The following is a 22,890-nucleotide window of genomic DNA, read 5'->3' on the forward strand; positions in this document are numbered from 1 at the left end:
ATTCTGAAGGGTTTATGAAGATTGGTTCCACATCTGAAGAATTTTAGTGATCTTACCCGAACTCAACCCAAAAAATATGAGGAAAAGAGGGAGTGGTTCTATAATAAGCAGGTGGAGTGGAAGGTCAAACTCCTTGGTGAGTTCAGTCTAACAGAGGACAAATTACTGCCCTACAAAGCAGCTCTAGAAAATGACAACCAGTGGCACTAACTCCAGGCAATATCTTTGTGAGGCTTGTGGGCTGTAATATAGTCTGCTCAGGCTGCCATAAAAAAAAGTCACAATCAGGCCAGGCACTATGGCTCACACCTGTAATCCCAGCACTTTGGGAGGCCAACGAAGGCAGATCACCTGAGGTCAGGAGTTCGAGACCAGCCTGGCCAACATGGCAAAACCCCGTCTCTACTAAAACTACAAAAATTACCCGGATGTGGTAGCACGCACCAGTAGTCCCAGCTACTCAGCAGGCTGAGGCAGGAGAATTGCTTGAACCTGGGAGGGGTGGAGGTTGCAGTGGGCTGAGATCGCACCACTGTACTCCAGCCTAGACAACAGAGCCACTGCACTCCAGCCTGGGCAACAGAGAGAGACTCCATCTTAAAAAAAAAAAAAAAAAAATCCCTGTCTTCAAATACAGTCACATTCTGAAGTACTAGAGGTCAGGACTCCAACATATGAACTTCGGGGGGACATAATTCAGCCCATAATATGGGTGATAAAGGAGCAGGTCCAGACTTAGAGAAACAAGGACTCCCTGGGTCAAGCTCTGGAAGTGAAAGGCTTCTTCGAAGACAGGAAAGACCCACTGAAGGTGGCTTTGGACGTGCACCCTTGCAGCACAGAAGCCTTCTTGATTTGCTCAAGAGCAGGGCTTCTGACAGGTCTCAAAGCACTTTGTTTAACGAAACAGAATAGAAAATACCAGTGTGTCACATGTTTCCTAAGACAGGACACTGTTTCTTGAACTTTTATTAAAGTATGGTTTTTGTGGGGTTTTTTTGTTGTTTTTTTTTTTTGAGACAGAGTCTTGCTCTGTCACTCAGGCTGGAGTGCAGTGGCACAATCTCGACTCACTACAACCTCTGCCTCCTGGGTTCAAGCAATTCTCCTGCCTCAGCCTCCTGAGTAGCTGGGATTACAGGTGCATGCCACCATGCCTGGCTAATTTTGGTATTTTTAGTAGAGACACGGTTCCACCATGTTGGCCAGGCTGGTCTCGAACTCCTGACTTTGTGGTCTGCCTGCCGTGGCCTCCCAAAGTGCTGGGATTACAGGTGTCAGCCACCATGTCCAGCCTAAAATATGTTAAATATGTACATGTGAGAGAGAGAAAGAGAATATATCTCTTGGTCATTACATATGTAAAACTTGTAGATCGTGATCAAAATGTTTAAAAACTGGCCGGGCACAGTGGCTCAAACCTGTAATCCTAGCACTTTGGGATTCCGAGGCAGGTAGATCACACAGTCAGGAATCGAGACCATCCTGGCCAACACAGTGAAACCCTGTCTCTACTAAAAATACAGAAAATTAGCCTGGCATGGTGGCACGCACCTGCAGTCCCAGCTACTTGGGAGGCTGGGGCAGGAGAATCGCTTGAACCCGGGAGGCGGAGGTTGCAGCGAGCCGAGACAGCGCCACTGCACTCCTGCCTGGGCAACGGAGCGAGACTCCAACTCAAAAAAAAAAAAAAAGTTTAAAAACTGGTCCTATGGCAGTGGGTCTCAAACATCAGCATGCATCAGAATCCCTTGGAGGACTGATGAAAACGCAGGCTGCTGCTAATGTTGCTAATCCCAGAACCGCCTTGAACGTTTTTGTGGTTTTTTTTTTTTTTTTTTTGAGACAGGGTCTTGCTGTCTCCCAGGCTGGAGTGCAGTGGTGCAATGATACCTCACTGCAGCCTTGAACTCCTGGGCTCAAGCAATCCCCCCATCTCAGCCGCCTAAGCAACTAGGACTGTAGCTAGCTCCTAACTCATTCCCGCCACTCCTGCCCTCCTCTAACTTTATATTGCAGCCAGAAGGATATTTTCTGAAGAGCATCTCATGCTGAGTGGCAGCAGAATGCAGAGATTAAGAGAGGGGGCCAGGCACAGTGGCTCACGCCTCTAATCCCAGCACTCTGGGAGGCCGAGGTGGGTGGATCACCTGAGGTCAGGAGTTCGAGACCAGCCGAGCCAACATGGAGAAACCCCGTCTCTATGGGCATGGTGGTGCATGCCTGTAATCCCAGCTACTAGGGAGGCTGAGGCAGGAGAATCGCTTGAACCCAGGAGGCGGAGGTTGCCGTGAGCCGAGATGTCATCATTGCACTCCAGCCTGGGCAACAAGAGCGAAACTCCGTCTCAAAAAAAAAAAAGAGTGGCGCCGGGCGCAGTGGCTCACGCCTGTAATCCCAGCACTTTGGGAGGCCGAGGCAGGCGAATCACCTGAGGTCAGGAGTTCAAGACCAGCCTGACCAACACAGAGAAACCCCGTCTCTACTAAAAATACAAAAAAATTAGCCAAGCGTGGTGGCATATGCCTGTAATCCCAGCTACTGGGGAGGCTGAGGCAGGAGAATTACTTGAACCTGGGAGGCAGGTTTTTTGTTATTTTTTTTTTCTTTTTTTTTTTGGTTTTGGTTTTGTTTGAGTTTTTGGTTGTTGTTTTTTGGGGTTTTTTTGAGACAGGGTCTCACTGTGTTGTCCAGGCTGGAGTGCAGGGGTGCAATCATGTGTCACTGCAGCCACAACCTCCTAGGCTCAGGTGATCCTCCCACCTCAGCCTTCCTGAGTAGCTGGTACTACAGGTGTGCACCACCATGACTGGCTGATTTTTGTATTTTTTGTAGAGACAGGGTTTCGCCATGTTGCACAGGCTGTTCCCAAATTCCTAGGCTCAAGCTATCCACCTGCCTCAGCCTCCCAAAGTTCTGGGATTACAGGCATGAGCCACCTTGCCCAGCCAACTGAGCCACTTTGTGCCAGGACTAGGTCAGGTAGTTGGGACATATACAGGCGAGGACATTGCTCACATGGAACTGACAGTGTCTAGCAGCTACACAGATGACACGGCCTTTTCAGCAGACACCCCTGCCCCTTGTGCTTGGCAAACAGCACATATACTCAAAAATGTATATGGTTTGACTCCCACCGGAACATAAGCCCCTTAAGGCAGGGACTGGGGTCACTGGATTCCCAGCACCTCTAATCAAGAGGTACATGACACTGCAGCTGAGAGCAGGGACTCTGTGCTAAGTTATCTACCTGGTTTGAACCTAGGCTCTGCCACTCAAAGGCTGTGTGACCGTGGGAAATAATAGTACCCACCCCATAGGTTTGTTATCAGTATTTAATAATATTTATTGGTAAGGTACTTAGAATAGCCCCCCTGCCTACAGGAAGCACTACATAATTATAATGTCTAAATATATAGTAGTTCCAGGCCAGGAATGGTGGCTCATGTGTGTATTCCTAGCAGAATGAGAGGCTGAGGAAGGAGAATCGTTTGAGACCAGCCTGGATAACATAGTAAGATCTCGTCTCTACAAAAAATAAACAAAAGTAAGCCAGACATGGTGGCACATGCCTGCAATCCCAGGTACTCAAAAGGCTGTGATTAGAGAATCACTTGAGCCCAGGAGGAAGAGGCTGCAATGAGCTGAGATCACACCACTGTACTCCAGCCTGGGCAACAGAGTGAGACTCCGTCTCTTAAATAAATAAATAAATAAATAAATAGGGGCCAGGCGTGGTGGCTTACACTTGTAATCCCAGCACATTGGGAGGCTGAGGTGGGAGGATCACTTGAGGACAGGAGTTCAAGACCAACCTGACCAACATGGTGAAACCTCATCTCTACTACAACACAACAATCAGCTGGGCACGGTGGCGGGTGCCTGTAATCTCAGCTATTTCGGAGGCTGAGGCAGGAAAATCACTTGAACCCAGGAGGCGGAGGTTGCAGTGAGCCGAGATCACACCACTGCACTCCAGCCTGGGCGACAGAGCAGGACTCTATCTCAAATAAATAAATAAATAGCAGTTCCATATCCTCTGAATAATGGACTAGAAGTTGGTTAATGGATGGGTTTTCGGGGAGAATTTTAGCAGCCGAGCTGAGAGGTAGGTACTCTAGCCAGGGTGTATAGCATGAGCTAAGGGAACAGGACAGCAAATATGAGGTGTGATCAGGAGAAAGGCATCATACACTGACTGTCCAGGAACAATGGATATCTGAGAATGTGGGAAAGCTAAGTTAGGACCAGGAAAAGGAGAGTATCAAATGCCATAGAAGATGCCACCAAAGGTTCTGGAACAGAAAGCAGCAGAGCTATGCCTTGTAAAGATGAAGCCTGCAGTGTATTGACTGGGTTGGAATCTGGAATCATTGCATGCCTCCAGTCAAGACGTGGCAACTGACCAACTACCTTTTATCACTGACCAGACTCTTCCCTACATGCAGATAACTGAGGACGCAAGCCTTAGTTACTGGGTGCGGTGGTGCTAATAACGGAAAAAGGGAAGTCAGCCCGCAAAGGCTGACTGGGGGAATTTCAGCCTTGTTGCTCTGCTGTGAAACTGCTTTCCAGAAAAACTTTTTTTTTTTTTTTTTGAGACGGAGTGTCACTCTGTCACCCAGGCTGGAGTGCAGTGGCACAATCTCAGCTCACTGCAACCTCCACCTCCCAGGTTCAAGCGATTCTCCTGTCTCAGCCTCCCCAGAAGCTGGGATTACAGGCGCCCACCACCACACTCAGCTAATTTTTGTATTTTTAGTAAAGTCGGGGTTCCACTATGTTGGCCAGGCTGGTCTCCAACTCCTGACCTCAGGTGATCCGCCTGCCTCAGCCTCCCAAAGTGCTGAGATTATAGGCAGGAGCCACAGTGCCCAGCCCAGGAAAACTTCTTAGAGATGTAATAACAACACACCTTATAATTTTCCAAGTACTTCCATAGATAGTGGCCCACTTCTGAGTATGAATTAAATTTCCCTCTGTGGCCTTCCTTTTGTTTTTTTAATAGATCTTCATTTCTGGGGGGACTTACAAACAGGTGACTTCTCCATTCACCAGAAATGGGACATTATACACTGACCTACTTCCATATTAACTTTCCCTGCTTGATTGGAGGTGACGGAGAAAAATTAGTGTATAAGGCTGGGCGCGGAAGCTCATGCCTGTAATCCCAGCACTTTGGGAGGCTGAGGCAGGTGGATCACCTGAGGTCAGGAGTTCGAGACCAGCCTGGCCAACATGGTGAAACCCCATCTCTACTAAAAATACAAAAATTAGCCAGGTGTGGTGGCACACGCCTGTAATCCCAGCTACTCAGGAGGCTGGGGCAGGAGAATTGCTTGAACCCAGAGGCAGAGGTTGCAGTGAGCTGAGTCCGTGCCATTGCACTCTAGCCTGGGCAACAAGAGTGAAACTCTGTCTCAAAAAAAAAAAAAGAAAAGAAAAATAAGTGTATAGAACTTCATTGTTTTATTGGCTGGGCACGATGGCGGATTGGCTGAGCTCAGCAGTTTGAAACCAGCCTGGGCAACATGGTGAAACCCGTCTCTAATAAAATACAAAAAATTAGCCCAGTATGGTAGCACATGCCTATAGTCTCAGCTACCTGGGAGGCTGAGGCATGAGAATCACTTGAACCCAGAAGGTTGCAGTGAGCCAAGATCGTGCCACTGCACTCCAGCCCAAGCAACAGAGCAAAACTCTGTTTCCAAAAAGAGAACTGGCCAGGCGTGGTGGCTCACGCCTCTAATCCCAGCACTTTGGGAGGCTAAGGTGGGCGGATCACGAGGTCAGGTGTTCAAGACCAGCCTGGCCAACATGGTGAAACCCCGTCTCTACTAAAAATACAAAAATTAGCTGGGCATGGTGGCAGGCACCTGTAATCCCAGCTGCTCGGGAGGCTGAGACAGGAGAATTGTTTGAACCCGGGAGGTGGGAGTTGCAGTGAGCCAAGATCACCCCATTGCACTCCAGCCTGGGTGTCAGGGCGAGACTTCGTCTCAAAAAAAAAACTTTATCCTTAAAATACACCTCTTGGAGCCAGTCCCAGATACATGGGAGGATCAGGCAGGAGGACCTCTTGAGGCCACAAATTTGAGGATGTAGTGTGCCTGTGAATAGCCACTACAATCTAGCATGGGCAACACAGCAAGACCTCATAAATAAATAAATAGGCCAGATGAGGTGGCTCACACCTATAACTTTGGGAGGCCAAGGCTGGCAGATCACGAAGTTAGGAGATCAAGACCATCCTGGCTAACACAGTGAAACCCCATCTCTACTAAAACTACAAAAAATTAGCCAGGCATAGTGGCATGCACCTATAGTCCCAGCTACTTGGGAGGCTGAGGCACGAGAATCACTTGAACCCGGGAGGTGGAGGTTGCAGTGAGCCGAAATTGCACCACTGCACTCCAGCCTGGGCAACGGAGTGAGACTCTGCCTCACACAAATAATTAATAAATAAATAAATAAATAAATAAATAAATAAATATTTTATAATGCATTTTTAAAATATAGTTCTTAAAACATGCCACGAGTAGGTTTAATTTTTCTAAATCATAGAATAGGATACTGAAGCCCAGAGTGGTCATGTCTTGCCTAAGGTCACACACAGCTAATATGTACAAGATCATGGGTCTTCTGGCTCCCATCTGAGGCTGTCACAGTAACTAGCTTCTCACTTGGTCCTAAGACACAGGTGTCAGCAACTCTAAATTCAAGAAATTGAGATTAAGACTAAAGTAATAGCTTATAAACATTAATTAAGCATATTAATTGCAAGATGTTCAACCAGACACTGAGAGATTAAGACACTGAAGATACTGGTTTCTGCCTTAATAGAGCTAACGATTTAGTCAAAAAGCCGCAAATGAGCCAAGACTTAAATAAGACTTGAAGACTTAAGACAATAAAAAAGGCATGATAAAAGGGTAAATTTAGGCTGGACACAGTGGCTCATGCCTGTAATCCCAGCACTTTGGAAGGCTGAGGGGGGCGGATCACCTGAGGCCAGGAGTTCAAGACCAGCCTGGCCAACATGGCAAAATCCCGTCTCTACTAAAAATACAAAAATTAGCCAGGTGTCGTGGCACAAACCTGTAATTCCAGCTACTCGGGAGGCTGAGGCAGGAGAACTGCTTGAACCCAAGAGGCGGTGGTTGCTCAAGAGCAAGACTGACTCAAAAAAAAAAAGGGTGGGGGATAAATTTAGCAAGAACCCTCATCATGCCATTTATCTACAGCCTAATATGTACTAGGAACTTACATATACAATAATAGGTAAAATCTATTAAGAATGTATTATGTTTTATAGTTGAACAAATTGTGTTGCTTAATCAACTTAGAATTCATGTAAATGCCACATTTGGGCTCTGTTACGTTGAGAGCTCCCCAGGCCCAGCCTACCATGTTTAAGCCATTGATAAATCTCCCTGCTACTATTTAAAACAGGATAGATACCTTTCTACTGTCTTGAGAGAGGAAGAGTACACACTGTTGGACTGTATGCACTCTTCCTCTCTCAAGACAGTAATCTGAGGGATTACTTCAACAGCAGAAGTTAAAAGAAGCAGTCAGTTGGGTTTATCACATAATCTCAATCACATCCTGACCAATAAATGCACCAATAAAGATCAGCAAATAAAAGCAAGTAATTAGAAGAGCAATTTTATGCTCACAAGCTCTCAATTCACAAGTATGAGATTTCCTGTCAAGTACTCTCATGAGCTCAATTAATCTCTGACCCACGGTGAGAAAATAAACATAGTGACGCAGAGGCTGCAGCTCATGCTTTGGAATTTGTCAGACTTGACTCAGTTCCCAACTCCATCATGCCCTGCCTTGGTGACCCTCATTATGCTACCTGGCCTCTCCAGCTTCAGTTTCCTTCACCTGTATGTAACACAAGAGCAGAGCCACCCTCAACAAGGGGTTACTACAAAAATCGAAGAACCCGGAATCTCTAACAACATCCCTGGCACAGAGCAATCCCCCTTCTCCCTCAGCCACTGGCTGAGCACCCACAGAGGGGAGTAAGTCCTATTGTGGTAATGGTTCTCATGCTTTGAGATTAGACAAGTCCTTTGAGAGGAACTTGAAAAAGGGGCGGTGAACCTTTGGCCAGAAAAATGGAAATATGCACAGAAATATTTTTGACTTTGGCGAGCAGCTGATCAGTGGTTCTTGGGCTTCAGTGCCCATTAGAAACGTAGAGAACCTTTTTAAAATATTGACGTGTGGGGTGCGGTGGCTCACACCTGTAATCTCAGCATTTTGGGAGGCCAAGGCGGACGGATCACCTGAGGTCAAGAGTTCGAAACCAGCCTGACCAACATGGAGAAACCCCGTCTCTACTAAAAATACAAAATTAGCCAGGCGTGGTAGCGCGTGCCTGTAATCCAGCTACTCGGGAGGCTGAGGCAGGAGAACTGCTTGAACCCGGGAGGCAGAGGTTGCGGTGAGCCAAGTTCACACCATTCCACTCCAGCCTGGGCAACAAGAGTGAAACTCTGTCTCAAAAAAAAAAATAGATAGATAGATAGATAGATAGATAGATAGATAGATAGATAGATAGATAGATAGATGGATGTGTGGATCCCACCCCCAGAAATTATTATTCCAACTGGCCTATAAGGGGAACAGACATCCATATTTTTATGGCTGTCCAGGTGATCCAATCATGGTGAGGGCGAAGAAACTGCTATGTAATCTAATAAGAATTTAGAAAAAATAGAGCTAGTAAGGTTAACAGAAATAATGCACATCAACAATCATTTGAAGGGAGCAATTTGAGAGTATATTCATGAAATGCAGCACCAAGAGCCAGCCTGTGTTAAGAGGAATCATGGCCGGATGTGGTGTCTCACACCTGTAATCCCAGCACTTTGGGAGGCTGAGGCAGGTGGATCACCTGAGGTCAGGAGTTCAAGACTAGCATGGCCAACATGGTGAAACCCTATCTCTACTAAAAATACAAAAATTAGCTAGGCGTAATGCCACATGCCTATAATCCCAGCTACTGGGGAGGCTGAGGCAGGAGAATCACTTGAACCCGGGAGGCGGAGGTTGCAGTGAGCCAAGATCGTGCCATTGCACTCCAGCCTGGGCAACAAGAGCGAAACTCTGCCTCAAAAAAAAAAAAAAAAAAAAAGATGAAATCGAGTGGCATCGCGCCATTGCACTCCAGCCTGGGCAAAAAGAGCAAAACTCCATCTCAAAAAAAAAATAAAAATAAAAAATACAAATACAAAGATTAGCCGGGTGTGGTGGCATGCACCTATAATCCCAGCTACTCGGGAGGCTGAGGCAGGAAAACCGCTCGAACCCGGGGAGGCAGAGGCTGTAGTGAGCTGAGGTTGCGCCACTGCACTTTGGCCTGGGTGACAGAGCAAGACTCTGTCTCCAAAAACAAAAAAAAAAAAAAAAAAAGAGGAAACCATGCCAAATGACTTTAACCCTTTTCTTGGTAGGGTTTCTGAAAGACTGCCCAGGCTTGGCATGATGGTTCACACCTGTCATCCCAGCACTTTGGGAGGCCAAGGCAGGTGGATCACTGGAGCTCAAGAGTTCGAGACTAGTCTGGGCAACATGGCAAAACCCCACCTCTACAAAAAATTAGAAAAATTAGCCAGCTGTGGTGGCCCGCACCTGCAGTCCCAGCTACGTGGGGGGCTGAAGCAGTAGGATCACTCGAGCCTGGGAGGTCAAGGCTCCAATAAGCTATGATTGCACCACTGCACTCCAAGGCTGGCTGGCAAGGCAAGATCCTGTCTCCAAAAAAAAAAGAAAGAAGTGCCCAGGTGATCCAATACTCCAATACCTCTTGACTTCCATAAAGCAGACCTCCATATGACACGACCTCTCTTGACACTTGTGGCCAAGTTAATCTAGCGACCACAGTGTTGATTAGTGGATCTGCCACAACCTAGAGGACATTCCTAGGACCCATCCTTTCTAGCATTGAGACTACAAAAGTGTTCCAAGAATTTTCAACAGCAACAATGAGCTGCTAAACTTTGGCATCTACAAAATGAATTTGCATAGGGATAGAAGAGCAGTTACATGGGGACAAGCCCTGAAGACGGTGAGGTCAATTGGCCATGTGTCCAATATCGCTCAACTGCATGTATCACTGATGATGCCCAAATTAACATAAACTTCCTGACCACACTGGCCAACAGGATGAAACTCTGTCTCTACTAAAATATAAGTATTAGCTGGGCGTGGTGGCACGTGCCTGTAATCCCAGCTACTCGGGAGGCTGAGGCACGAGAATTGCTTGAACCAGAAGGTGGAGGTTGCAGTGAGCCAAGATCACACCACCGCACACCAGCCTGGGCAACACAGCGAAACTCCATCTAAAGAAATAATAAGCCAGGCGCGGTGGCTCACGCCTGTAATCCCAGCACTTTGGGAGGCTGAGGCGGGTGGATCAGGTGGATCACGAGGTCAGGAGATCGAGATCATCCTGGCTAACACGGTGAAACCCCGCCTCTACTAAAAATACAAAAAAAAAAAAAAAAAAACAAATTAGCCGGGGGTGGTGGCAGGTGCCTGTAGTCCCAGCTACTCCGGAGGCTGAGGCAGGAGAATGGCGTGAACCCGGGAGGCGGAGCTTGCAGTGAGCCGAGATTGCGCCACTGCACTCCAGCCTGGGCAACAGAGCGGGACTCCGCCTCAAAAAAAAAAAAAAAGAAATAATAATAAGATAAACTTCTCCATGAGCCCCAAACTCATGACCAATTGAATGCCTATTCAACATCTCCACTTGAATGTGTAGCAGGCATCTCAAACTTAACAGGGTCAAAAATAAACTCCTGTCCAGGTACCATGGCGCATGCCTGTAATCCCAGCACTTTGGGAGGCTAGGGCGGGAGGATCACTTGAGCCCAGGAGTTCAATACCAGCCAGGGCAACATGGCAAAACTTCATCTCTACAAAAAATATAAAAAATTAGCTGGGTGTGCTGGCACACACCTGTGGTCCCAGCTACTCGGGAGGCTGAGGTGGAAGGATGGCTTGAGCCCAGGAGGTGAAAGTTGCAGTGAACTGAGATCGCACCACTGCAATCCAGCCTGGGTGACAGAGTGACACCCTGTCTCAAACAAGGAAACAAAGATTTAATGTGGCCATGATAGCTGTCTTTGAATACTAGAGGCGAGCATATGAAGGGAGGTAGCCAACTTGCTCTGCGTGTTGACAAAAAAACAAAGAAAAGCAGCTCTGAACCTATTTTGGTTCTAGGAGCTGCTTGATTCACAGATCATTCTTTGCTTCATTAAATTCTGTAATGTTTTTCTTAGAAGTAGGTACACACAAGTAGAAATTGCATGGAAAGAAAATTGTGGTTCAACACAACATAATTCTGGCATTCGAATCTAAAGTCATGAGAGTCACATAATGCATTTCCCCATTGCCCAGTATCTGGAAGGGATTCCTGTACTGAGTGTGGGCTAGAAAAATCTCTTCCTTTCAACCCACTAATTCCATGACACTAAGGAAAAGGGGAAGATAGGAGCTAGCGCAGAGAAAAGGGCAGATGGGGACTAGGCCTGAAACAGACCAGCAGGGAAGTGGTCACGGAACCCACAAATGGAACAAGGAGCTAAGTCGCAGGCCACAGAAGGGCTGTAGGTACTCATGAGTACGGGGCTGGAAGTGGGAGAAGCAGTCTGAACGTCTGCTGGGATGAAAGAAGGGAGGGCAACCTTGGGTGTAACAAATGCTACCGGCTGGCAGGGACAACATAGCGACTGAGGGGTGGTCATTCGCCACACGTCTCAGGCAACACTTTCTCCATCTGCAGTTCTGTGACCTGGACATCTCATCCCCTGCCAGGGATGACTCCCCACCTTCTCCATCCAAGCTCCAACAGGAAGGTCAACCCCTCCCAAAGATCCCCACCTTGGCCAACACAGCAAAACCAAAATAAAAAAATTAGCCAGGCCTGGTGGTGCACACCTGTAATCCCAGCTACTCCGGAGGCTGAGGCAGGAGAATCACTTGAGCCCGGGAGGCAGAGGTTGTAGTGAGCCAAGATAGTGCCACTGCACTCCATCCTGTGCGACAGAGACTCCATCTCAAAAAAACAAAAACAAAAACAAAATCCCCACCCTGACACAGCTTTTCCGTACTTCTACTCCAGCACACCCAACAGGGGGTCAGGAGGAACTCCTGCAGCAGGGACTGCTGGACACACGGACTATGTTGTTTTGAGATGGAGTCTCGCTCTGTTGCCCAGGCTGGAGTGCAGTGGCATGATCTCGGCTCACTGCAACCTCCACCTCCCGGGTTCAAGCGATTCTCCTGCCTCAGCCTCTCGAGTAGCTGGGATTACAGGTGCATGCCACCACGCCCAGCTAATTTTTGTATTTTTAGTAGAGACAGGGTTTCACTATGTTGGCCAGGCTGGTCTTGAACTCCTGACCTTGTGATCCACCTGCCTTGGCCTCCCAAAGTGCTGGGATTACAGGCATGAGCCACCGCACCCGGCCTGGACTACATTTTCTTTTGCTTTTTTTTTTTTTTTTTTGAGACAGAGTCTCATTCTGTAGCCCAGGGTGGAGTGCAGTGGTGCAATCTTGGCTCACTGCAGCCTCCACCTACTGGGTTAAAGCGATTCTCCTGCTCAGTCTTCCAAGTAGCTGGGATTACAGGCACGCACCACCACGAAAGAAGGCAGGGTGCCTTCTTTCTTGCCAGGTTCAAATCCATTACAATAAAGTACCATTCCTGTCTCAAAGAGCTCACACAATGAGGGAGGCAGCCATTGTATCATGCAAATAATGCTAGCTGTTGAAGAAAACAAGCCCTGATTCTCAATGGCTTAATTCAAAATCACCGGCCAAGGCAGGTAGATCACACGAAGTCAGGAGTTGGAGACCAGCCTGGCCAACACAGCAAAACCCCTTCTCTACTAAAAATACAAAGAAAAAAAAATTATCCGGGTGTGGTTTCAAGCTCCTGTAATCCCAGATACTTGGAAGGTGGCTAAGGCAAGAGAATCGCTTGAACCCGGGAGGCGGAGGTTGCAGTGAGCCGAGATCGCGCCACTGCACTCTAGCCTGCGAAACAGAGACAGACCCCGTCTCAAAAAAGAAAAAAAGAAACCAAGACGATGCCTATTCTCATGCTGTAGTCCCCTTTGGGCCATCTAGGGTGGGGAACAACACCATGCATTTACTCCTAGCTGGACTTTCACCATCTTGCGACTCGGCCTCCTGTCAGTCCTCCTCCTCTCCAGGAGGCCTCTTTATTCAACTGGAGAGGCGTTGCATGGGGCTGGTTTTTGTGTTCCAGGCGTGGAAGCGAGACACCTTTTGCAACCCCTTCCTATTGGCCAGGTCTCAGTTTCGTGGTCGCCTCTGACCACAAGGTTGGGGTAGAAAACATAGTCCAGGCTGGGCACAGTGGCTCACACCTGTAATCCCACCACTCTGGGAGGCCCAGGTGGGTGGCTCACCTGAGGTCAGGAGTTCAAGACCAGCCTGGAGAACATGTTGAAACCCCATCTATCCTAAAAGTACAAAAAATTAGCCGAGCGTGGTGGTGCACACCTGTAGTCCCAGCTATTTGGGAGGCTGAGGCAGGAGAATCGCTTGAACTCGGGAGGCGGAGGTTGCAGTGAGCCGAGATCGCGCCACTGCTCTCCAGCTTGGGCAACAAGAGTGAAACTCCGTCTCAAAAATTAAAAAATTAAAAACAAAAAAATAAAATAAAATAAAAATAAGGCACTCAAATGTTTGCTAAACGAATAATCTAAAACGTAGAGGATCAAGGCAGTAACCTTGGCCTCCCAGACACCGATCAAGTAGAATTGGACACCAAGGACTGAGAAAGACCTGAGAAACGTGGCTCCCAAATCTCAGCATCTGAATCGCCCAGGAAATAATGCTTTAAAAAATGCAGATTTCAGGATGCCATCTCAACCCCAAGAGACTGTGATTCTGTAGACGCAGAAATTTACTATTTGGCCAGCCACAGTGACTCACACCTGCAATATCAGCACTTTGGGAGGCCAAGGCGGGAGAATCACTTGAAGCCAAGAGTTTAAGACCAACCTGGGTAACACAGCGAGACCTGGTCTCTACCAAAAATGTATTAATAAAAATTACCGACCAGGCACCGTGGCTCACCCCTGTAATCCCAGCACTTTGGGAGGCCGAGGTGGGTAGACCACAAGGTCAAAAGATCAAGACCATCCTGGTCAACATGATGAAATCCTGTCTCTACTGAAAATACAAAAATTAGCTGGACATGGTGGCGCACGCTTGTAGTCCCAGCTACTCGGGAGGCTGAGATAGGAGAATCACTTGAACCCAGGAGGCAGAGATTGTAGTGACCCAAGATCACACCACTGCACCCCAGACTGGGCAACAGAGCAAGACTCCGTCCCCCACCCCAAAAAAAATTAGCTAGATGTCCAGGCGCGATGGCTCATGCTTGTAATCCCAGCACTTTGGGAGGCCAAGGAGGGCGGATCACAAGGTCAGGAGTTCAAGACCAGCCTGGCCAACATACTGAAACCCCATCTCTACTAAAAACACACAAAAAAATTAGTTGGGCATGGTGGCGGGCACCTGTAGTCCCAGCTACTTGGGAGGCTGAGGCAGGAGAATTACTTGAACCCAGGAGGCAGAGGTTGCAGTGAGCCGAGATCACACTGCTGCACTCCAGCCTGGGTGACAGAGTGAGACTCCGTCAAAAACAAACAAAAAAAGCAGCTCAGCTACTTGGGAGGCTGAGCTGGAAGGATCACTTAAGCCTAGGAATTTGAGGCTACATTGAGCCATAATTGCACCACTGCACTCCCACCTGGGCAACAGAGCAAGACCCTGTCTCAAAACACACACACACACACACACACACATGCACACCACAAAATTAAATGGCCAGGAATAGTGGCTCATTCCTGTAATCCCAACGCTTGGGAAAACCAAGGCAGGAGGACTGCTTGAGCCCAGGATTTTGAGACCAGCCTGGGCAACATAGTGAGACCTCATCTCTACAAGAAAAAAATTTTTTTTATAGAAAAGAAAATATAAAATTAAACATTTTATGCATTGACTGAAGGCCTCACACACCCATCCTCTCTAAGCCATCCCCTGCCCTCAGCCACTTGCGTTTGCTTCTATAGTCATGTCATCAGCTCTCTAGGGCAGGTCTCCAGAGAGTCTGTCTGGTCACCAGTGGCAGTTTCCACAGCAGCACAGGCTTTGCAAGATGACACTTCACCCACTGAGATATGGCCAGCAACAGGGGAGCAAGGATTTAACCACTCTCTGTGGGACAGATGCATCTGGTGATCCCTCTCAATGCCCATATTTAGGGAAAAGTCCTTCGCTGTTAGCCTCCACCCTGCTGCTAACGCCAGATCACCTCTGGATCAGGTGTGGGCAGAGGAATGCAAAGTGCCTGCCGGGCACCAGGGGGCAGCAGGACAATTTCTAGGAGAGTCTCAGGTATTGGCCCATCTTGTGCCCAGCTGGCCACAGTTCATAGGCTATGCCACTTATTTCCACTAACGGGAAAGAGGAGGAATTATTCAATAAATGATAATGGGGAAAACGAGCTGTTCGGGGAAAAAATGGGGACAATCTCATATCAAATACCAAAAGAAATTCTAGCTGCCTTTATTGTTAGAAATGAAACAATAGCTAAAAGAAAACGGAAGGCCAGGCACAGTGGCTCACGCCTGTAATCCCAACACTTTGGGAGGCCAAGGCAGGTGGATCACCTGAGGTCAGGAGTTCGAGACCAGCCTGGCCAACATGGTGAAACCCTGTCTCTACTAAAAACACAAAAATTAGCCGGGCATGGTGGTGGGCGCTTGTAATCCCAGCTACTTCGGAGTCTGAAGCAGGAGAATCACTTGAACTCTGGAGGCAGAGGTTGCAGTGAGCCGAGATCACACCACTGCACTCCAGCCTGGGCAACAGAGCAAGACTCCATCTCAGAAAAAAAGAAAATGGATACAGAAGTGGAGCATGGTGGCTCATGCCTGTAATCTCAGCACTTTGGGAGGCTGAGGCAGGCAGATCACTTGAGCTTACAAGTTTGAGACCAGCCTGGGCAACATGGTGAAACCCCAGCTCTATAATAAAAAAAAAAATATATATATATATATATACACACACACACATACAAAAATAAGCCAGGCGTAGTGGTGCACACCTGTAGTCCCAGCTACTCAGGAGACTGAGGTGGGAGGATGGCTGGAGCCTGGGAAGAGGAGGTTGCAGTGAGCTGAAATCATGTCTCTGAACTCCAGTGTGGGCAGTGCAGCCAGACCTTGTCTCCAAATTTAAAAAAAAAAAAAAAAAGGATATGAAGATTGACAAACAATTTAAAAATTAGCTGGGCATGATGGCATGCACCTGTAGCTCAGCTCCTTGGGAGACTGAGCTGGGAGGATCACTTGAGCCTGGGAAGTTGAGACTGCAGTTGAGCCGTGTTCACGCCACTGCACTCCAGGCCTGGTCAACAGAGTGGAAGAGGTGAATGAGAAGATGGCTCACACCTGCAATTACACCTAAAATAGGAAAAAATAGGTGATCCTCTCACTTCAGTCCCTCAATCTACCCAAAGAAATTTCCATCCCAATATTTTAGGAGGCCTAGGCGAAAGGATGGCTTAAGCCCAGGAGTTTGAGACCCACCTGGGCAACATAGTGAAACCTCATCTCTGTTTTTAAAAAAGAGCTGAAGCAACAGCAACAACCAAAAAGAAAAGATCAATTAATGATACATAGATTTAAAACTTCTGAAAAAAACTGAGAAGTGAAAATCTAGAAAAATATTGTAAGCACTACTACAAGTTATTTCAAAAACATAAATGCCTCATAGAAAAAAATGCAAAAAACTTAATAGATAATTCAAAGACATACAAATAAACAAATGGTCAACGGACCTTGTCAAAGTTCAATTATAATTATCAATCAAATAAATTCAAACTGAAACTGATTGATACTATTTTTAACCTATCAACTTGGAAGCTTTTTTAAATTCAGTATTTGGGCCAGGCGCAGTGGCTCATGCCTGTAATCCCAGCACTTTGGGAGACCAAGGCAGGTGGATCACCTGAGGTCAGGAGTTCAAGACCAGACTGGCTAACATGGCAAAACCCCGTCTCTACTAAAAATACAAAAATTAGCTGGGCGTGGTGGTGCACACCTGTAATCTCAGCTACTCAGGAGGCTGAGGCAGGAGAACCGCTTGAACCCGGCAGGTAGAGGTTGCAGTGAGCCTTGATCGCCCCCCACTGCACTCCAGCCTAGGTGACAGAGCGAGACTCCATCTCAAAATTAATTAATTAATTAATTCAGTATTCAAAGTTAACAATGAAATAAGTATACAAACTACTACTAGGAGGGCAAACTGGTCCAATTCTGTTGGAAAACAGGCCTTTACCAGTCATTCTACTTCTAAGAATACAGAAAAAGGAAAGATATACCAAAAGCATGGATATCCATTACATTGTTATTACAAACGCACTGTGTTCAACCATAGTGAAAAACTACATAAATTACAACCATTAAATACTATGTTTTCAAGATTATTTAATGCCATAAAAAATTAAATTAAGGCTGAGTGCAGTGGTTCATGCCTATAATCTCAGCACTTTGGGAGGCTGAGGCGGGCAGATCACTTGAGCCCAGGAGTTCAAGACCAGCCCAGGCAACATGGCAAAGCCCTGTCTCAAAAAAAAAAAAAAAAAATACAAAAATTGGCCCGGGGCCATGACACACACCTGTAGCTACTCAGGAGTCTGAGGTGGGAGGATTACTTAAGCCTGGGAGGCCAAGACTGCAATGAGCCATCACCACACCACTTAACTTCAGCCTGAGCAAGAGTGAGACCGTGTCTCAAAAAAAAAAGAAAGAAAAAAACAGGAAAAATAAGCATAAAGAGGTCTGTGAGGAAGACAGAAACAACCAAAATATCAGCAAATATACCTGGCCAACAGAAATAAAACATTCTATTCCTTATTTTTCTATAGTTTCAAATTTCCTACAGAAAGTGGCCAGGCGCGGTAGCTCACGTGTGTAATCCCAGCACTTTGGGAGGCCAAGGTGGGTGGATCACCTGAGGTCAGGAGTTCCAGACCAGCCTGGCCAACATGGTGAAACCCTGTCTCTTATAAAAATACAAAAATCAGCTGAGCGTGGTGGCATGCGCCTGTAATCCCAGCTACTCGGGAGGCTAAGGCAGGAGAATGGCTTGAACCCGGGAGGCAGAGGTTGCAGTGAGCATAGATCACACCGCTGCCAGCCTGGCAACAAAGCTAAAACTCTGTCTCAGAAAAAAAAAAGAAAAAAGAGAAAAAGAAAGAAATAGGTGAAAATACTACCTTTAAAAATCCACAACTGCCAACAGCCATAATGCATGACTCCTTTTAGACTCCAAGTCCAAATTATGCTATAAATACACCAAAGTCCCAGGAACATACTTTGTATGAAAGTCAGTAAGCTAGTTATTGGCATCATTTAGGTAGGCAGCTGCCAGTTCACACGTTCAGAAAGCAGATGATATTTGAGAAGAAAAGCTAACACCCAACAAGAAGGTGAAAAAGCAGTTTTTCCGTACAAGGTGGGCCCTGTCTCCAGGCAGCCACTTCTGGATGGGCTCATTTCAGCTTTCCACGGGCAGTGGGAAGGGTACACAAATACTGACCTAAAAGCAGGAGGCTAAGGCACAAAATATAACTCAAGAATTTACTACAGGCCCAGTGTAGTGGTTCACGCCTGTAATCCCAGCACTTTGGGAGGCCGAGGCAGGCAGATCGCTGGAGCTCAAACTCCTGAGCTGTGGATTACAGTGTCCTTGGGGCACTGTTAGGTTATTCTGCAGCTATGTGGCAATATGAAGTACTTTCAAGTGATAAGTAAATAGCTCAAGGGGGTGGGAAGCACAAGGTGACTGCTGTGTCATTTTAATGTCTCTCTGGGCCTGATAATTTAAAAGGACTCTGCATTCCTCAGATGATGATTATTATTATTTTCTCACTATGAGGCCTCAGATTTTAAAATCCCTCAAACTGGCCCAGGCACAGTGGCTCATGCCTGTAATCCCAGCACTTTTGGAGGCCAAGGCGGGCAGATCACCTGAGGTCAGGAGTTCAAGACCAGCCTGGCCAACATGGCGAAACCCCATCTCTACTAAAAATACAAAAATTAGCTGGGTGTGAGGGTGCACGCCTATAGTCCCAGCTACTTGGGAGACTGGGGCAGGAGAATCACTTGAACCCAGGAGGCGGAGGTTGCATTGAGCAGAGATTGCACCACTGCACTCCAGCCTGGGTGACAGAGCTGAGAGACAGAGAAAGACTCCATCTCAAAAAAAAAGAAAGAAATTTTAACAATTAAAAGAAAAGCGTAATACTGTAATAATACTCCAATGAGAGGAGTAGCTGGAAGCAGTAAGCGCCTCAAATCGGGATCACCTGGAGCACTGGAAACCTCACCACCCCCACCCACACACCCAGTGTTTCCAGTTTTACTGAATCAGTCCAGAGTGGATGCTGGAGAATTTGCATCTCTTACAATCTCCCAAGTGATGCTGATGCTGCTGCTCTGAGTGCTATGCTTTGAGAACAGCTGCCCTAAAGCACACTAATAGTTGTTACACATGCATCATCTCCAACTGCAGGTACTTTAAGAATTTCCCTTGAGAAACTCTAGCCTTCCAGAACAGGGAGCGCCTTCTCCATGCATTTCCGACAAGCACCTGAACTGGAAGCAGCTCAGTACAGCAGCTCCAAAGAGGCTGGGGAGCCAGTCTGCCCAGCTTTGGAGCCTGCTCTGACACTTGATTGCTGTGTGAGTCCAGGCAACTTACTCAACCACTCTCAGCTTAAGTGTCCTCAGAGTAAAACAGAGGTCTACTAGCTCCTTCCCTTCCATCAGGGAAACCGGAAATGAACACCTACACAAGTCATAAATGGGAACGCATCACTTCCTATTTCCCTGCCACCTACATTTTGAAAATGTAGGGGGAGAAAAATGTAAGGAGGCAGGACTCACATCTGTAATCCCAGAACTTTGGGTGGCCGAAGTGGGAGCAACACTTCAGCCCAGGAGTTCAAGACCAGTCTGAGCAACAACATTGAGAGCCCTGTCTCTACAAAAAAAAAAAAAAAATTTATTATCTAGGCATGGTGACACACACCTGGAGCCCCAGCTACTCGGGAGGCTGAGGCAGGAGGATTGCTTCGGCCCAGGAGTTGGAGGCTGCAGCGAGCTATGAATGTGTCACTGCACTACAGCCTGGGTCACAGCTTGCACAAAGCAAGATCCTGTCTCAGAAAAAAAGTTCCTTGTCCAGCCTGTAGTTGAGGAGACCATTTGTCTACTTTATTATTTACAGAAACCACACCCATATTCCTTCCTCCTCCACGCGCCCCTCTCCTTAAGAGAAAGGCCCCCTCTCCTTAAGAGAAAGGCTACCAAACCACCAAGAGAGGTTCCTACACCCACTGAGTGTACCACAATCGAAGCAAGAGTAAGTGACTCATCCTCTTGGAATCCCCTAGGTCAAGCTTGTCCAGCCTGAGGCCCATAGGCTGTATGTGGCCCAACACAAATTCGTAAGCTTTCTTAAAATATCATGAGATTTTTTTTTAGCTCATCAGCTATCATTAGTGTTAGTGTATGATTAGTGTTAGTGAATTTTATGTATGGCCCAAGACAATTCTTCCAGTGTGGCCCAGGGAACCCAAAAAATTGGAGACCCCCACCCTAGGTTGTCCCATAATAAAAGGCAATATCAACATGTGGGAAAGATGAGGGGGCAGAGGTCAAGAAACAGAAAATCTAATAATCAACCAAGTGAAATTGAAGCCCTTCAAAAGTTCAGGCTTATGTAGTTAGCAGATGGAATTCCCCCAACACACACCCGCCATCCCCCGAGACGGAGTCTCACTCTGTCACCCAGGCTGGAGTGCACTGGCGCAATCTCAGCTCACTGCAACCTCTGCCTCCTGGGTTCAAGCAATTCTCCTGCCTCAGCCTCCTGAGTAGCTGGGATTACAGGTGTACTCCATCACACCCAGCTAATTTTTGTATTTTTAGTAGAGGCGGGGTTTCACCATGTTGGCCAGGCTGGTCTCGAACTCCTGACCTCGTGATCCACCCACCTCTGCCGCCCAAAGTGCAAGGATACAGGCATGAGCCACCGCGCCAGGCCAAGATGGAAATTTTAGGTACGACTGTCACCGGAGTCTTTCTCCGCTTGTTTCCTTGCACGAAATGGGTAGGGCTGTGGGCCCTCCCAGCTCAGGAGCCCTGGGGTGGTTTTAAAAAGGTGCAACTCCTGGTAGGAACCACCTGCATCAAGACCATGGATCACCTCTCTGAAGATTAGCGATTCCAGGGACCTCACCTCGGAGCAGTCCTCCTAGGTGGAAGTGAAAATATTGGAAACAGGGAAAGAAGCTGGTCAAAGACAGACTCCAGTCGTGGCGGTGCATGTCCCAGTTAAAAGCAAATCCTGGAAAATCTTGTTCAAGAACAGTGTCCCCATTCATAAATGAAAAATAATAATAGTGTTATTTTACCCACACGAAACTTGCCATAACTAGGTACCACGACCCACATGGACACACAGTGAGATTCCCACAGAGAGGCAGGAGAACCCTGGTCACTGAGACAAACGATACAGAGACACCGGGACACAGAGAAGCACAACGGGACGTGGAGTTGGATCCAGCTGTCTCGTAAGGAATATCGGAAGGGGTGGGGACACTACTGGGAGATGGCGTAGGTCCAGGACACTAATTAGGCTTTGGCTGAGATTAGATAAAGGAAGCTGTTCGTAAGCTGCTTACTTAAAAAGAAAGGAAAAGGTGCGTTTGAGTTCAGGAGACTGCGAGTCCCGGAGCAGGAGGTGGGAGCCAGCGAAGGGTGGCGTGTAAGGGGTGCAGTCGCTTCTCCCGCTGGGCAAGAGACTCCCCCTTTCGGCAGCCTGGGTTCCCCGCCTCCCCGGACCTCCTGCTCCTCCTCCCCCGAGCCCTAAGGGCCCTCAGAGCCTCCAGCAGCAAAGCCGCTGGCCCCGCGCCACCAGCGCCGGGTCCCCCCGTCCCCGCGTCCCCCTGCCCCGCGCACCGTGGCTCAGGCGGGGACCACGCGGCCGGCGTGGGGCGGCGCCACCCGCAGCAGAAAGCCCCAGCGTGGACCGCGTGGCATAGGAAAGCTCTCCCCTCGCCCCTAGCCGCAGAAGGCTTGGGCAGCATCGGGCGCGGCCCCGGGAAAGCGCGTCCGCGGGGCCAGCGGCTGCAGGGTGACCTGCTTCGGGCGGGGACACTCACCAGAAGAACACGCGGGAGCAGAGGTTCGCGTCCTGCAGCGGGTTGGGCTTCACCTCCTGGTACACAGGCAGCATCTTGCCGGGTGGGGCGGGTGCAGGCCGGGGTCGCGCTGCTCAGGCGGCGGTGGCCACGGGCTCCGCTCCTGGACCGCGAGCAGGGATGCTAGGGCTCCGGCCGCCGCGCCGGTCCGCTGGGCTGGAGCCTGTGAAGCAGCCGCTTCCGGGAGCCGGGCGCCGGCGGCACGCCCCGTCCCCGCCTCTCAGGCCCGCCGCTGCCAGAGCCGCCTCGGGGGCGCCCGCTACGCGCCGCCGCCTGGAGCCTGGAAGCCGCGCACCGCGTGCGAGCGCGGCTAGGACCGACGGGTGACGCGGCGGGAGGAGGCGAAGCTGACGACGCCAGAGGGAGCCCAGAACTACGCCCAGGGGTGAGGCGAGGGCCGCCCGCGCCGCTGGATGGAGGGGGTAGCCGAGCGCACGGCGCGGAGGCCGGGTCCGGAGGTGCCCACGTGCACGCACCCGAGTGAAACTTTCCGAAATTCACCATCCGAGTCTAGGCGCCGACACAGAAGGTGGAGCAGGGAGGCGTCGG

General features: G+C 48.5%; 1 protein-coding gene across 3 annotated transcripts in view; it reads right to left on the reverse strand.

Annotated features, from left to right (window-relative positions):
- Positions 1-22,513, reverse strand: part of ABCC4 (ATP binding cassette subfamily C member 4) — a 287,148-nt gene extending 264,635 nt beyond the window's left edge. For 2 of the 3 annotated variants that reach the window (XM_058438015.1, XM_032151110.2), the window contains exon 1: positions 22,303-22,496. In XM_058438015.1, the coding sequence (XP_058293998.1) occupies positions 22,303-22,376 (74 nt within the window). In that variant the 5' untranslated portion in view covers positions 22,377-22,496. Of the gene's footprint in view, positions 1-22,302 lie in introns of all 3 variants that reach the window. The other variant, XM_032151108.3, reaches the window with a different exon arrangement.
- Positions 22,514-22,890: the final 377 nt, after the last annotated feature.

This window comes from Hylobates moloch, unplaced genomic scaffold, assembly GCF_009828535.3.
Source record: "Hylobates moloch isolate HMO894 unplaced genomic scaffold, HMol_V3 SCAFFOLD_4, whole genome shotgun sequence".
In the NCBI taxonomy this organism is placed as follows: Eukaryota; Metazoa; Chordata; class Mammalia; order Primates; family Hylobatidae; genus Hylobates; species Hylobates moloch.